Source organism: Amblyomma maculatum, chromosome 11, assembly GCF_055883805.1.
Source record: "Amblyomma maculatum isolate TAMU_Amacu chromosome 11, ASM5588380v1, whole genome shotgun sequence".
In the NCBI taxonomy this organism is placed as follows: domain Eukaryota; kingdom Metazoa; phylum Arthropoda; class Arachnida; order Ixodida; family Ixodidae; genus Amblyomma; species Amblyomma maculatum.
The window spans coordinates 23,650,002-23,664,428 of NC_139354.1; the positions used below are offsets into that span (position 1 = coordinate 23,650,002).

The 14,427-nt window shown below is 45.2% G+C and overlaps 1 protein-coding gene across 1 annotated transcript in view; it reads left to right on the plus strand.

Moving 5' to 3' along the window:
* Positions 1-349: 349 nt before the first annotated feature.
* The window catches only part of LOC146173146 (uncharacterized), a 54,704-nt gene continuing 40,626 nt past the window's right edge, over positions 350-14,427 (plus strand). Inside the window, exons 1-2 of the mRNA XM_084584602.1 lie at positions 350-555; positions 3,017-3,130. Of these exons, the coding sequence (XP_084440728.1) occupies positions 553-555; positions 3,017-3,130 (117 nt within the window). The 5' untranslated portion in view covers positions 350-552. The remainder of the gene's footprint in view (positions 556-3,016; positions 3,131-14,427) is intronic.

Below are 14,427 nucleotides of genomic sequence, written 5' to 3' on the forward strand. Positions count from 1 at the left end.
CAATAAAATGTTCCTGCAGTTCTAAATAGGTGTTTAGAAGTTTATCTATGGCCTTATTCGTTTATAAATAACCTGTAAAGAGCGGAAGTGGTATTTATTCTCAAATTTGATTCCTCAGACACCCGCCATCGTCACGTAGCTCGCGCTTTGGTTTTCAAGCGCGTGCACACTTGGAAAAAGTTAGCCGTTATTGGAAAGAGTTATTTATCGTGTTTGCACTAAGTGGAACGTCGGCATTGTGCACGAAAATTAAGCAAAAACCTTGCGACTCGAGTCGCCCTTCACATCTCGCAAAACGCACGCACGGCGGCGACGGCCACAAACAGACGCCTGTGCGGGGACGGTCACGTGACCTCACGGCAGCCAATCGCGAATAAGGCCATGGTGACAAGTTGTTGATGCGAGCGGTCTCCAATGCTGCGAGCAGCCGAGCCTTGCAGAGCGCGAATATTTCGGGGCAATTCCTAGTATTTTTCGCCGCTTTCGAGCCCAGCTCGGACCGGGGACGATCCAGCGGGCGCCGGCGACGCCTGCGAGCGTGACAAGTCGGCAATGGTGAGCGAAACGTCCCAGACGGGAGGCCCTGCGCCGATCCGTACTACCGTGTGTGTTTCGTGTTGTGTGTACTATGCTCTGCCTAGGCCTAACGGGTGTCTGCAATCGTCGGAGCCGATCGCTCCTGGTGCTCGCGATGTCTTCACGTTGTCGGCGCTATTTCGCTCGTGCTACGGTACACGCGCCCATTTGCCGTGTATGTGCCGATCAGCCGCGAAAAGATGTCGCCGGACGCCGAGATGCCAGAAGCGACTGCGATGATGAGGGGAAAAAGTAGCAAAAAAGAGAAGCGGATGCTAGCTTTTTTTTTTTCTGGGTCATGCCGCTAGCTGCCAGGTGAAAGGAGCATCAGTAACCCAACTGAGCGTTTAAACACCTTGACAGAAAAACGCCGACCGTCGCCCTTGTGGAGATGTGTGCTTGCCCAGCTTTGGCGTGACACGGGGTGAAAGCTTTCTCGAGTGCGGCCATCATCGTCGCACGTAGCCCGAGCACCGCGTAGCTCGTCGAGGGGCCCTCCGTCGAGGTCCGCGGCGTCGGCAGATTTTTTTTTTTTCTTTTACTTCTTGGATGCCGCTTTTTCCTCTTACGAGAAGTCGAGCCGCAGCTTGGACGGCTCGCTGCTATTTTGCGATCGTATCGTTCTGTAATCTTGAGTTATATAGTGCGAACAGCTGTCAGAGGTGCCTTATTAGGATCGCTGGCCCGTATTGTGTCCTCCGTAGACGATACTCGCAGCTGTTTAGGGCCCAGATGATATGACGTACGAAGGTATCGCTGCTGACGTCTCCGCCGCCGCGGTAGACAGGGGGGTTTCACTGTAACCCCATCTCGTTCAAACATGTTAGCTTTGGTCACGACGAAATGGTTATTATTATTATTATTTATTTTTTTTTCCTAGTTCTGTCTTTGACCTTCGGCTGTCGATTCACGTGCACTTGTTACAGGATCTTCGAAAGTGACGAGTTTCTCTACTTGTACGGCCGTAATTATAATTAAGACGTTGTGACTTGCCCTCATTTGTTACTAATTACTACAACCTTATGTCACTGCAATGCTCATTTGTGGTCTGCATTGTTTCCATTTCAAATTGGATAACATTATCTAAAATGTAGACAGGGGACGAGGAGGACAGAGGAAGCGAAGTTGTCCTCCTTCCAGTCTACATTTCAGGTGGCGTTCTCCAGTTTCAACACCCATTTTCTTGTCTCGTTTCAATCAGCTTTCAACTTGTCCATGAGCACAGATTCAGTTTCGACATGTATCAACTAGCCCTGTTTCACTCAACTTCCAACTCGTCTGCACTTGCAGATTTCTTAAGCCCGCACCTAACTTGAAATGCAAATGCTTCGTCATGTCGGGGTTTGTTCCTCTGTCTGCTTCATTCCTCAGTCATCTTAGCACATCCAAGTGTTGGAAGGAATGCAAATGAATGCAGTGCAGTGATGCATAACAGAGGTGTGTACACGAGGACCTAGCTTTGTGTCGTGCAAGGAGAGCATAATACATGCTACATTCCATCTGTTCTCATTTATCAAATGCGCAGCTGCCTTGCCATACTTTGACTGCTACTTAAGCTTTACACGTGTAAATGGAATGTGAGATGTTTCAGCATTCATCGCAGCATCATCCAGATCACAGTTATATGGTCACGAAAGTTTTGTTCAGTCACAAATTTTTTTCAAGTGGAATTTGAAGTTCCACTGCAATACTGTTCTTAAACTGACGTAAACCTTGGTGCGGTCGCATCACATTTTTATTGGTCAGCTGCATGTGCCACCTGGTTTTGTCATGTTGCTTGTGAACTGACATTATTCTGTTGGTTCTTTTCAGCTAAAATGGGCAATATTTTCTTGGTCAGCAAAGTGTTGTGCAGTTCAGAATTTGTACAATGCGCTCAATTTATTCAGCTTGCCGCATTCTTGTTCTTCGGTGCTGGTTGTACGGTGTTTAAAATTGTCGTTGCATTACCATGCTGCTTGGGGCATAGGTCGTTGATGTGTTGTATCATTTGTTTCTGCTGTGCAGTCACAAATGCTGGGTGACGCGATGACGCTGTGGCATAGATATCATTGTAAGGTTTAGGAAAAGGCACCTTACAAAGAAATCTCTCCCACTTGTTCATACAGTTCAGTGTTCCTGGCTGCACAGCATGAATGAATGTTACCACGTACATTTCGGTGGATTTTTTAATGGCAAACTTGTGAAATAATCATGTGCTCATGCAGCAGCCTAACAGTGTGCAAAATGTGTGTGGGGAAAAGGAGCATGTTTTCTCTCCTCCGTAAAGTATTTTAACATTTCGAAGTACTAGTAAACAACGTCGTAGATATGGAACTGAGGAAAATGCAAACACCACCGTAAGAGATTACAGCAGAGTGTCATGGGAGTTTGTGCGTGGTTCAAATGCATTGCATTCTAAAGGAGAGTGATGTGCATTCCTTGATCTGTTTCCTTGCAGGCTTCGTCAGATGAACCCTTATACCTGACAGTGGGGACGGATGTGAGTGCCAAGTATCGGGGTGCCTTCTGTGAGGCAAAGATTAAGAAGGTGAACCGCATGGTGAAGTGCCGGGTGAGTCCACAGACTTTTTGTTCTCCTCCGTTAGGCTGAAGGAGCTTTCCCTAAAACTTGATGCAGGGAAGCCTGCCACAAAAATTCTTCTCTTGATGTCTGACATCCTTCATTGCAAGTTTAGCTGACATATCATTTTTCGTTGTCCTCGTGGCATTGTGATGAAAGAACTATGGTTATCTAATTTTTTATCTTTAGAAATTGTTTATGAAGCAGTCAGGGGTGGAAGTTTTGGTCCATTTATTGGACCAAAACTGCTTCAAAATGCTTGCTTGCCCCAAACCACAGCATTGCACCAAAGCTGTCGCAGTCCAGCTGCCTTCATGTTTTCCGACATATATAGAAGAACACAGGTTTTTGCCACAGAGGGCGCCATTGTATTGCCCATAAAAAATGTGATCCGATTCAGTTCGATTGAGCAACCGTGAGAAGTACAGCAGGCCGATGGCATATTGTGAGTTGCGCATCCATACTAGTACTTAAGCTGTAATGGTCAAAACGATGCCTGTACGCAGATCGTGGAGGTATAACGCATCTCCTACTGGGTTGAATGCGAAAAATATTTGTAGGCTGGAAAAGCTCGTACCACAGTAAATATTCGTTCGCATGTAAATTTAAACTGAACCACAAGTGATTGGAGGAAATCAGTTGTGATCAAATGCTCTGCGCACATTACATAGCATCCCCGTCAAGCCTTTTAAATCACCAGAAGGAAAAGACTTAAGAACAGCGAGCGAAGCAGTCACCGCAATAGGAATTTATCCACACAGGTACAGGATAAAAAGCATAGAGAAAAAGAGTTTGTTTATAAAGAGCATATGCGCAATATAGAAGGTGGAAATGTGCTGCTTAGTGATCTGAATGCACGACCCAGTGGTCGTGCTTGGGCACTTTAAAGTGGTAGACTTCATGTTTGAATCTCATTATCATAATCGGCCTGACTGCACACTATCCCCCTAACTAACCCGTACCTGTGCAAGCCTCGTCTGTTTGATCCCCGCAAACTTCCTACTCAAATCCACGCACATAACTTTCAGGCACCCCTGCTATGCTTGCCTTCCCTTGGAATCCGGTCTGTTTTCCTCGGCAAACGTCGGTCATCTTGCTCTCGCATTACATGTCCTGCCCAACGTTTGAATCTTAAGTTTTGTCCAGCTTGGTATTGTTTTACAGTACAGAGGCAAGTAGTCAGTACAGAAGCAAGCAGTCCGTTTGCTGACGATCTGTTTCGAATTATTGCTGCATTCAGCTGTCACATTTCATACACCTGTACATCTTTTGACCATTCATCTTATCAGAGGTGCAGGTGTAGCCAGCAAAGCATTGAAGGTTGAATAAAAAGTAATCAAACCGAGGTTGTTTTTTTTATGTCAGGAAGGGAAAATTGCAATTGTTAAAGGCTTTTGGCCTTTAGAAACGTGGTCCGGAATTCTCATTACAGTTGAACCCCATTATAAGAGACACTGATATAACAAAGTTGGGTATAAGAGACACCATTCACCCAAATTGTTGGCTGCACTATGTCTTCCTTTAACTGAACCTCTTTTTTAACAGACATTGTATGTAGACGACAATTGGTTATAAAGGGCATGTTAGCCTTGACTTTTCATACTCAGTCTCGCTTGTAACAGACATTTTTACATTAGATGCCGCCCCATCGATCGCCAGGTTCAATCGCAGCCATAGTGAAAACAAAGAAGAGAGACAAACTATATACCTGCGCGGTCGTTATTAATTACAACTTCAGCAAACAATGAGTAGGTCAGTTCGCTAGAAAAACGCTAAAAGAAGCACCTGCAGTTGCAATGCAACATAGAGAGGCTCTTCAGGCTTGCCGTGTAGATCACAAGTGCGACTGCGCTTTCGAGCATCAGCACGAGCCTACCACGAGCGCTCGTTGGGTTCTCCAATTAGTGGAGCTTCCTACCAAGAAGCACCTTAAGTGTTGCATCTGCTAGTCTGAAGAATACAGCGGAAATTGCCTATTATGTTGCATTTCAGTATAAACAACAAATCATCCAGTAAATGTGAAGAGAGCGATCAGCTGTTGCTGCTGACGTAAACAAGCCATTGTGCCTAGAAAGCGAGACATAGCCGAGCCAAGACAAAAATAAACGGCATAAAAACAGAAGTGGTTCTGTTTTGGCGAGAACAGAGGACAAATAAACTTGTCTGGTTGCTATTCAACTACTTTCAACTCCACTCAGAAATGCCTCATATGCTTTTTATTTTTTGTCTGAGTAGCAACATTCGCAGGCTTGCTACTCATAGCCTCCGTTACCCTTTGTCAAACAAACATAAATTACTGGGTGATGTTTCTGCTGGTGATGTTTTATAGTTTTGGCTGCTTCTAGCGCCCTGGTGGTAAGCTGGGTATTTTTATGATTTCGTGGCACTTTTTAAGTCGAGTTCTTGCAGCGTTACCAGACACGCAATTTTTTCTGGAGTTGCGAATCGCTAGCTACGGTGCCATGTCACATTGCGATGGCCCTTTGCAATCGCTGCAAACGCAGTTCGCCAACATATACAGTTTTTGCCTAGCGCCCATGAGGCTCTTGGCCCAGTTTTCAAGCTGGAAGAAGCTATATTGAAGAACAGCATCAATGCAGCCATGAAGCAGACCAAGATTTACAACTGTTTCAACAGTAAATAAGTGTGAGACAGTTGTGAGGTGGTGTTCAGTGTGTGGTGGTCCACCAAGCAAATGCAACGAGTAAGTGAAAGCTGTAAGAACGCTTTTGCTAAAGGATATATCCTTCCTTGCTGCATATTTTAGCCATAGGATGCCTACATCGCAATAAGGTCAGGTTAGAAAATGGGAATGTGGTACCCTGCTTATAAGGGTCCTCTCATATAAGAGACAAGAACTGCTTCCCAATGCATGTCTCTTATAAAGTGGTTCAACTGTATATTGATCCAAAGCTGCTCCAAAATGGCATTAGTGCTGCTTCTTGAGCTGCACCAAAATGCTCAAGCCTACTTCCACCCCTGGACTGTTGTGCCCCGTTAATAATGCCCTCGTTAATATGGCTGACTTTAATCGTGTACAGTTTTTCTGGACACTGCATTTATTTCTCTAGTGTTTCGGGGCTTCATTGATATGAAAACATGATGCGGCCCGGACACTGGAAAGGCTGAATGTGTGTTGCATTTGTGCACCCCTCCCCCTCCCCCTTTTTTCCGCGTAGATATGGACAGCGATGAGAAGAGAATGTCGTCCATCCTAACCTGATACTTCTCGCCCTGCGTTTTCAGTGTGAAACATCAGCGCAAGACATATTACTGAAAAGTCGGGAAAGAGAGGGCCTTTTAGCCGCACCACCAGTGTATTGCGGTTTCTGGCCAAATGAGATGATGCGAAGGGGGGTCAGGGATGGCTCAGTAATAGGCTCCATTTCTTTTTTTTTCTTTTCGTTCCATGCTGATATTGTGTTGATGCGCCTTGTCGACATGCCTTTCTAATGAGTGGCTTTAAAAAAAGAAAAACATTGCAGCAGTTTAGCATAGGCTACATAAACTCGGAGCTACATTTCGTGGCTGGCAGCCAACCGGATACAGATATGTGCTGCTGGTGTTTCGTGGTACGAAAACAAATTTGATAGAAGTGTCATCACAACATATACATAATATTGTGCGCTGTTGCGGGCTTCATACTTCAGTGCATGTTTTCGAGCTAGTTACGGCTCTTGGAGCACCTGAAATACAGCTGATTTCAGATTCAATAAAAGCTTGTTAATTGGAACTTCCAGAAAAAAAAAGTTCGAATTATCATATATAATTATCATATGGCCACGTGACAAGAACCGCTTGTGTTACGCTAAATTTATGTGGTGAAAAATTGGGCCTGCTATTAAATGAGAACAGTGGCGGCAGTGACTATTTTGAACACTCGAATTAATCCTTTATTCCCTGCACACTGCCTGGAGTGTCAGAGCAGAACTGCTCAAAAATTTTAAAGGCTTGCCAATCATTCATCATGGCGTCACGCAAAAGTGGCTTTACGACTTGAGAAGTGTGCATTTTCGAAGCAGTAGAAGAACCTTAAAGCATGGAAAATGTCCAGTACCACCAATAATCGTCTGAAACATCGCACAACTGCAATCTGTTATCTGGTTGTTGCACCAATAGCTGATAGCTGCCATCACCGTGGGATTGGCTAACCGTGGAATTAAATAATCTGCCTACTATTAAAAACAAGGAAGCACGTTTTGACACGCTTACCGTTACGCACACGTCACAGACGTGCGGTCAACTATGCAACATGCAGTTCGGGTTTGAAAACGTGTCATTTTGACGATCACTTGCAGTGTCAGTCGTACCTGGACGCGGCCTAAACGGTGCAGGGCCGATAGTGCCAATCAGACTTCATAACCCTACATGGGCGTTGGCTGGGACCACGCTGACAGTAATACGTCCGCATTTCCGAATTTATGGGAGTCGAATTACTGTACATGCATTTAGTTGCCAGTCTTGGAGGTCTCACGAAACAAAGCAGGCAGCCACCGCTATGGGCGCCAACCCCTAAACCTCCAGTGCCGCTGGCCATTGCACCGGTCATAACGCCAGTTTGGCTTTGCCCATTCTTCCATGGTTTTGCCTGGTTTTAGGTTCTCTCCCCGTTTCTTTGGTGTTTCTTTGGCTATGTGCCAGGAGCCAAGTCGCCCAGACGTGACAGCACATGGTTCGAATTATTCGTGGCAAAGTAAACTTGCGTTCGAATTAACGGGTTTTCTATCCATAGACTTCTATGGAGCTTGGCCGGGCCAAGTAGTGCAGTTCAAATTTTCTGAAAATTCATATAATAGAGGTTCCAATTAACGAGCTTTCACTGTACATCGAATTTGAAGGGGTCAGCGAAATGGTTTGATATTTTGATATATAAAAATATGACAGTAAGCTTATTTGCAGCATAGAAGTGAGAATACATTGCACCTACACCACTCATATGCTTCTTGTAGCGACGTGCCGCTCGCTGCATCCTTAAAGCGCACCACTCATCAGGCATTACTAGGTCTGCCCTGCTTCTTATCGAAGCTGCTGCGGGTGGCACTTTTTAATGCACTGATAGAAGGAATCTTTGTGCTTGGTATGGCAAGTAATTACAGATATCTGCATTCTGTATATACATGCGCAATTGCAATGCAATTTTCACTCGAGTACATGTGACTATGAGCTGGGAGCAGGCCTTAAAAACTGTTACAATGCAATAGTTGTTCATTGTTGGGGACTACTTGGTTCACAAACGGTGTCGCTGTCATTAATCAAAACCGAAGTTTTCACATTGACAGGGCACGAATGTACATCGATCACCGCGTGGAATTTGCCCATGACCGCATAATTTGTTCTTTTGCACTGTTCAGGGCCTGTCATACTAGCACGACACAACGCCGATTCTGTCTGCCAACACCGTGTCTTCCTGATGTCTGTGTCTATGTCACTGCGCCGACGAAAACAGTCGGCTGACAGTCGGTGTCAGCGCCGTGTCGCTCGCAAGATGGCTATCGGCCGACGGTCGCCTAACTGCTATGTCACACTAGCGAGAGCGTGCGAAGCGTCCCACCTACTCAGCTCCCTCGTTCTCAGTCTTCTTGTGCCACTGTACTGTCCCTTTCTTAATCTTTTTCTTATTTTTGTGTCATGCGAAAGTTTCCTTTTTATAGCCCCTCCCTTTCTCTTACTTGGTTTAATCTCATAGTAGCATAGGGAGGGACTCTTTATTTTTAATTGTTTCATACCAACACAAGCGCCTCTCCAGTTGTGATTATGGGCCGAGACTGAATACTGCCCAGTATTTCACGGCAGTGGTTTCCGGGTCAGATAAGCTGCATTCTAAAAATAAAAGCAATCGGTGGCAAATATGAGCTACTAGTATATAATAAAAACAGAAAAAGAATAAAAAGTGTTTTGCGAGGGATCGAACTTGCAACCTCCTGCTTTGTAGCAATCTGTGGTAACCACTGCGCCACGAAAGCTAAGCCTCATCTTGTACTTGAGGCGTCGACATATGGTTTCACCTGATATGTTTGTTTTTTTTTTCGGTGAGAAAATCTCGCAGGCAGTAGGGGCGATAGGAGTTTACCGTTTAACTGTAGAATGTCCAGTTTGCTGAGACTGAAGTGCCGATATTTTGCTGTATATATTGTGCAGTAGCTGGTAAAGCCTTCGGCGGTTTGCACAAGGCCGCCCGCAGAACCGAACGGCTGCTGTTCTTTCTGCAAGTTCTGCTTTCTCCATGCACATAATTCTTGAAATGCATTATATTCTCTCTCAAAAATTTTTTACAACATAGAATTGAGGTTGGCTTGTGAAGTAGCGACGTATATAATTCCGCAGCGAATAGATGTTAAACATACTCCTATCGAAGTTAGGAGGATCGGCAGCTCTAGGCTGGCTCCAGGAATATAGTCACTTCTTCGTCATTAGCACTTAGTTCATTTTGCACTTTGCTGCGGACTTCAGAAATGCGGAATGGTAGCTCGCGTTGGCACCGATGAGTTGGCCGGCCGTTAGTATCATCGTCGTGTGTGCGTCTGCGTCGTGCTGGTGTGACAGGCCCTTTACGGTTTCAACAGCCAACTGGAAGCTCTGACTCACACGCAGGTTCATGTCGTGCTGGTGTGACAGGCCCTTTACGGTTTCAACAGCCAACTGGAAGCTCTGACTCACACGCAGGTTGAGGCAATGTTAAGACCATGTGAGGTGCACAAAACTGGTGTATAAGTATTGCTTAATTTGCTGAATTGACTTCATCTCTTTAATCGAACGTTCCTAAAAAACCGCAACAGCGATATTGCACAGCTATCTTTGTGTGACGGGTCCGGCTGCTATATTTGGCTGAACTCGCCTGTAACATTGTAACAGATGGTTGGCTGCTGAAACTGAAACCGAAATAAAATGAAAAAAATGAATTATTTACTGGGGTATGGCAGGTGCCGCGTGCTGGTCTATGCTTACCAATTTCTATGTGCATGCTTATTGATGTGTACGCACAACCAGAATTAGGTGTCCCTACTGCTTTATGTGTAGGATGCCTTCTGTGGATGGTGAGACTGCTCCGCTAAATCAAAACAAATCAATTTATTTTCCAGGGTGACATACAGTGACCCTGGGTGGTCTACTGGACTAAAAGCTGTGTCAAGCAGCATGACAAAAAGTAAAGTCCAGGAGTCATTGTACAAGACAGTGGTTGACAAGGCTGTGCATTGTCAAAGCATTTTAAACAAAAAAGTCTTGTTTAGTAAGATTGTGGTTGGAGTGCGCATTGATTGATGAAGTGGTTTTCATTGGCAGTACAGGGGTGCGTGACACCGGTAAACAGGTGGGGAGTGAATTCGGAAGCAATTGCTGCCCTTTCACTGGAAACAAATTGATGTTGAGGTACATTACTGCCTTCGCTGGAAATGGAGAATTATTGGCTAGACGGAGTTAAGAAATATCAGGTGCAGATGTCGCCACCACTCATTTGCACCAGCAAACTGCATTGACATCAGTTCGGTTTGAATGCGGACCTATGCAGTTACCGTACACCACCACTTCCAGAGCAGGAATAGTCGTATTGGTCGAATTTGGATCTCGCAGGGACGGAGAGGAACAATGTTTTATTCAAATTCAGGTTTTCCTGTCTATGAAAAATATCTTTCCCTTCCAGACGGATAACATTGTCAGAAACAAGCTAATGGTTGATTCTTGGTAAAAAATGAAAATTGCGTGGCGCTGTCCTCTGTGTTCTTTTAACTGTAGCTGGGGTATTGCTAGTGTAGGGTGTAGACAGGTCACCCATGCAGAGAGACAGCAGTAACAGGTAAAAAACTGTCATGCGGAAAACACTTGATGCAGTTGTCTAGTATCTGTAGATTAGATGTGTAAGACAGCTACAACATTGCTTATCAACCCTTCGATTGTCAAAATCAGGCATCTCCCTTTGACATGGTTCCAGTTGCTATAGACAACTTGTATTTGATAGTTTTTCTGGGGACCAAACTTTATCAGTTTCAGTATAATGGAAGAGTTTAAAACGCAAGCAGCACATTGGGCCTGATATATTTTGTTTGCTTTAATGCACATTGATGCAGATATGTTCACTGCCACCTACTAGTAAACATTTCCCTTGTATTATTAGTGTAGGATGCTTGTAAATGCTGAGAGGGCCGTGCTTACTTACTCTGTTTTGTTTTGTGGTTTCCCTGCCTTATAACATTAATATAGGGTTGTAAAGTGCTCAGTTGACGTTACCTTTCCTTATACCTGATTAGCATAGGCAGGTTCAATGGCAATTGAGTCGTTCAACTTCCCAACTGATAAACTAACGGCACTGGGTTGAAATTACATGGAATGCCTCACGAAACTCGGGTTGATCTTTGAATCACAGCAATTTATGTCCAGAAAAAGTGCATTTTTTGTTATTAGTAAGTGTAAGTATTTTCACACATTATATTATTAAGTTGCAATTTTTGCGCAAGGGTTCTTTGTTGAATATGCCAAAACTGAGCACCGTACTCAGCCAGGACGATTCATTTAAGGCATGTCTGGCTTCTCCAGTGGCGCTTTGTGTGCTCAAGTTTACACTCATTTGATTAGTAAAAATTGCAGGTTTGGATTTTACATTAGCCAGGACAACCTTCTATGCGATTTGAGAATGCGTGCCAGTTTGCAGTGCCGCTGACTCGGCTGATGCGGCGCATCCGCTGACAGCCATCTTGTCAGTTGACTGGTTCAACTGCAACTACCGACACCAGTCGAACAGAATGGCCGTTGAGATGTCAGATGCAGCTGCCGCTGCTTTGTACTACCTCTACCTCCATTCAGTTCAACTGAATGTCAACTGAAGTGCTGTTGAAATCATCCATGGAATTTTAGTGTTTCATATTGGGCGCGAGCTCACTCATTGGAGTGGACAGCACTGGCATTTCTCTTGCGTCGCGAATTGGTACGTGACTCTTCATGCTGCAAGACCTGAGGGCGCTGGAAAGAATATCGCATTTTAGAAGCCACGTTGCTCTTTAGTTTCCATGTTTGGGAACTCATTCTTTACACATTGTGGTCATGTAGTAATGCCATTAGAAGGGCATAACTTATGATTATGTAATACCGATGCTCCGAGCTCAGTGCTAACTCTGATTCTGACCTGAAAAATGGGAAGCTGCCATAAGCATGGCTGTTTTCACGTTGAGAATGGGTACGAAAGAGAGTTTGCACTGTAGTGTGTGCAGCAGTTGTTTTTGGAAGCATCGTTACGTGCATAGAGTTTTTGCCAACCTGCTTAGTAAGCAGCAGCAGATACCAAAGGAGCTGGCTGAAACACACCTCTACAGTTCAGGCATACCAGAATTGCCGTGGGTCATCCAAGGCCTGGTACTGACCTCAGTGCATTACTCGCCAACTGCAAAATTGTTCAAGAGAGCAATTGCACCACTTCCACTGGTACAAAGTGACACCGACTGCCAGCATTTGTGATCCAGCACGCGTGATCGGCCTTGCAGTGTTGTGCCCGCGGCCACAATGTGTCCTTGCACCTATTTACATGAGCGCCCTTAAAGAAATCTACGTCGGCAAAGCCTGCTACTTTTAAACTGCTTCCTATACGTGCACACTGTCTGGGCGCAAATACCTAACAGCTAATAGTGGTACAAATGCTACCACTTGCCTCGTAGCCGGCAAGTCACTAGGCGTGAGGCCTAGTGACTTTTTTTTTTTAAATAGTGCCTGCCGAGATAGTGCACTTAGGCTTCCTCAGTTTTATCATAAGCTCGGCGACTGCTGTGCACTGCTTGGGGTTTTTCTTTAGTTTTAAAATCCCTATTCTTCAGAAAATGCGTCAGTGTTGTGAGTGAAAAATAGTCATCATACCTGTGACGGGTGGGTAGGTGGCAGGTGACATGGATGGCCTCTAATTGGTTGGCGGGTCGTGTGATGTCACAGGTCATGGAACACCAAGTTATTAGGAGCTGCTGCTAACTTGGGTTGGGGAGGGTCAGATAGAAACCCAGCCCTCCGGGACAATTGAATCCAGAGCCAGATACACTACCCCTAGGCCACACAAGCATGTTCGTAGGCCTTGGTCAAATCAGGGCTTTATATCTGTCAGGCATTCTTTCATGCAATGTTGTGGCTTATGACTGTATGCAAATGAGAATGTCTGAGATAATAGAGAGATTTAGCTTACCGTGATCCGCCACCGTGGCTCTCTACTGCGCGTGGGCGGGGCGGTCAAGCTGATTGGTGCCGACATCCAGTATGTGGCGCTATCTGTCGGCGTCAAGGGGGGTGTGGGCGTGCGCAGTGGAACGCGCGGTGGCAGATCCAAGTAGCGGATCGCGGATCTAGGTAAGCTAAAACTATCTAATAGATGCACGGATTAAGGGATTCGTGATGAGGCGAATAGCAAGATACACGTGTGCGCACAAAAAGCTGCGAGGGGAGCCCCCGATGGGCGACATTATCGCTACTGAAGCCCTTAAGGCATAGCTTAAGTGCCCCCATAGTTTTCTTTTTCCCTTATGCTTCTTATGTATGTCCTGTATACATGTACTTCAGAGCACCGGGTCTTGTCAGTGTCGGGTAAGTGAGATCACCCTTACTCGACTGTTGGTATCTATGTGAACTCGCTTCTAGCGAATAAGTATAGTGGCGGCACCTAGCTTCTACGTTTGCACTTGTTGTGCAAGGTTCCTTTTCGTGCTTGATTTCGTTGCCTTTTACTGTCAAGAGCTTTGCTTATTATTTTTATTGCTGATGAGGGCTAGAAAGCACTCGATTTCACTGATGCTTATAGCCACGCTGGAAGCTTTTTGATCCCAGAGTTCCCCATAACTCGACTACCTGACTAGACAGCATCTACATGTTTCTAGACAAGCAGGTCAAGCAAGTTAACCTATCCCATGCAGGCGAGTTTACTTGCTCCGCCGGTTGCTTTACTCGACCTGACCTAGAATTGAGTAAATATGGATTTTGGAGGACTTCCTTTTGGATACGGTTTTGCCCAGCAACTAGCAACTGTAGGTGCTCACAATGACAATGTGTGACCGCTAGGGCTCCTCAACATGTTTTGATGATCTTCAATAGACCTACAACCGAACCTACAAAAACCTCATTGGGGAAAGCATGACAGTGCAGATCAATTCTCTCTTGCATTGTTTGTAGAGCGTTGCATGTAACTTGGGATTCATTGAGTGCCACATTTCGTGTCATATTGCAGATCCTATTGATGGCTACCCAGTGAATAGATGGGAGCCGGTTCTTGGATGGGAGCCACCAGAGGAACTGCCATTCGTGTACAAAAGCGCCCTCCGGGAACACTT